The 2339-nt window shown below is 45.1% G+C and overlaps 1 protein-coding gene across 1 annotated transcript in view; it reads left to right on the top strand.

Moving 5' to 3' along the window:
* The window catches only part of LOC106876734 (ubiquitin-like modifier-activating enzyme 1), a 41243-nt gene that overhangs the window by 30590 nt on the left and 8314 nt on the right, over positions 1 to 2339 (top strand). The window contains exons 19-20 of the mRNA XM_052977834.1: positions 261 to 335; positions 1658 to 1853. Of these exons, the coding sequence (XP_052833794.1) occupies positions 261 to 335; positions 1658 to 1853 (271 nt within the window). The remainder of the gene's footprint in view (positions 1 to 260; positions 336 to 1657; positions 1854 to 2339) is intronic.

The following is a 2339-nucleotide window of genomic DNA, read 5'->3' as shown; positions in this document are numbered from 1 at the left end:
GACTGACTTGGCGTTAGGAAGGGCATCCAGCTGTAGAAACTCTGCTAAATCAGATTGAAGCCTGGTGTAGCCATCTGGTTTCACCAGTCCTCAGTCAAATCTTCCAACCCATGCTAGCATGGAAAGCGGACATTAAACGATGATGATGATGATGATGCCCTCCCTAGTGCCAACCACTTTACAGAGTGTACTCATTGCTTTTCATGTGGCACCATCACCAGTGCTTTTAACATGTTTAATCCTTCATATTTTTCTTGTAGGTGACCAGTTCTGGAGCCCCCTTCTGGTCTGGACCGAAACGCTGTCCGCATGGATTGACATTTGATGTTAATAACGTAAGTAATCTTTATGCAGAAATGGTAGTTGTTGTTATTTCGCCGCGGGTCTGGACTTGACCATCTCATATTTTATTCAGACTGGTTGTAGTTGTGTCTTAGCCCCAGCAGACCTATAATCGAACACACTCCTGTTGTGACCATCTCATCTTATATCCAAACACAGTGTATCTAGGACTACATTCATCTAATGTATAGTATAGTGGTTAATATTAGTGGCTATGGTGAGGGCACATGACTTAGTAGTGAGGGAGTTGCACTTAGCAGTGCAAGAATGCGGTTTCATTTCCTGGGCCTGGTGGTTTGTTGTGTTCTTGTGCAAAACACTTCATCTCTGTGTTGCTGTGCGATTACTTCAAGGCCTGATGTGTGATACACTTGTGCACCTGTTGAGGCAACATCGATTCGATGGAGTGAGCACAATGTGCAGCACATGCGTTTGATCACTGCAAATAATTCATTTGTGCAGTTTGTTTGGCAAGGAATTGCGGAACAGCATCATTGCTGGCTATATTTATTGTTTAGCCCCAGGTCAATCATAATCCAGCAGACCTATGACCAAGGATGTCCCATCTGTGACCATCCCATCTTTTATTCAGACATATGATTACATTAAATGGACACTAAACTCGGCTTGTGAAGACCTGTCAGATCGTTGTCAAAGCAGCTGTCTGGCTTCTGTGCCAGTGGCACGTAAATAGCACCAGCATGATCGTTACCAACGTCACCTTCCTGGCACCTGAAAAGTCATTCAAGCGAGATCGTTGCCAGTGCCACTGGGCCTGCTCCTGTGCAGGTGGCATGTAAAATACACCGTTTTGAGCGTGGCCGTTGCCAGTACCACCTGACTGGCCTTCGTGCCGGTGGTACATAAAAAGCACCCACTACACTCTCGGAGTGGTTGGCATTAGGAAGGGCATCCAGCTGTAGAAACTCTGCCAAATCAGATTGGAGCCTGGTGTAGCCACCTAGTTCACCAGTCCTCAGTCAAATCGTCCAACCCATGCTAGCATGGAAAGCAGACATTAAACGATGATGATGATAGTGTAATATTAGTGTTTACAGAATTGTTAGCACACTGGGCAAAAAATGCTTAACAGTATTTACTGTCTCTACATTCTGGGTTCAAATACTGCTGAGGTCGACTTTGCCTTTCCTTTTTTTTTTTTTTGGTGGCGGGGGTTGCGATAAAATAAGTAGTTAAGCCCTGGGGGTCAATGAAATTGACTTAACCCTTTCCCTGAAATTGCTGATGCTGTACCAAAATTTAAAATTATTATTATTATTATTATTATTATTATTGTTGTTGTGTTCTATTTCAGCCAGTGCACCTCGACTACATTGTCGCTGCAGCTAACCTGAGAGCAGAGATGTACGGTATCAAACAGCTACGTGACCGACTGGCCGTCGCAGAGCTGGTGCAGAAGGTTGATCTCCCAGAGTTTGTCCCCAAATCTGGCATCAGGATTGATCTCACTGATGCTGAAGCACAATCCCGGCAGAATGATGCCAACTATGGTGAGTAGAACTGGCGGCGGTGGTGCTGTTTGGTCTTCTGTTTACAACTGTGAGCAAAAGTATGCCAACCACGACTGCTCTTTTACTCTTTACTCTTTTACCTGTTTCAGTCATTTGACTGTGGCCTTGCTGGAGCACCGCCTTTAGTCGAGCAAATCGACCCCAGGACTTATTCGTTGTAAGCCTAGTATTTATTCTATCGGTCTCTTTTGCTGAACTGCTAAGTTACGAGGACGCAAACACACCAGCATCGGTTGTCAAGCGATGTTAGGAGGACAAACACACACACACACACATACATATATACGACGGACTTCTTTCAGTTTCCGTCTACCAAATCCACTCACAAGGCTTTGGACAGCCTGAGGCTATAATAGAAGACACTTGCCCAAGGTGCCACGCAGTGGGAATGAACCCGGAACCATGTGGTTGGTAAGCAAGCTACTTACCACACAGCCACTCCTGCGCCTATATATATATATCATG

The sequence above is a fragment of the Octopus bimaculoides genome, chromosome 29, assembly GCF_001194135.2.
Source record: "Octopus bimaculoides isolate UCB-OBI-ISO-001 chromosome 29, ASM119413v2, whole genome shotgun sequence".
Taxonomy (NCBI): Eukaryota; Metazoa; Mollusca; class Cephalopoda; order Octopoda; family Octopodidae; genus Octopus; species Octopus bimaculoides.
Note: the sequence above shows the minus strand (reverse complement) of the source record. Positions and strands in the feature narration are given on the sequence as shown.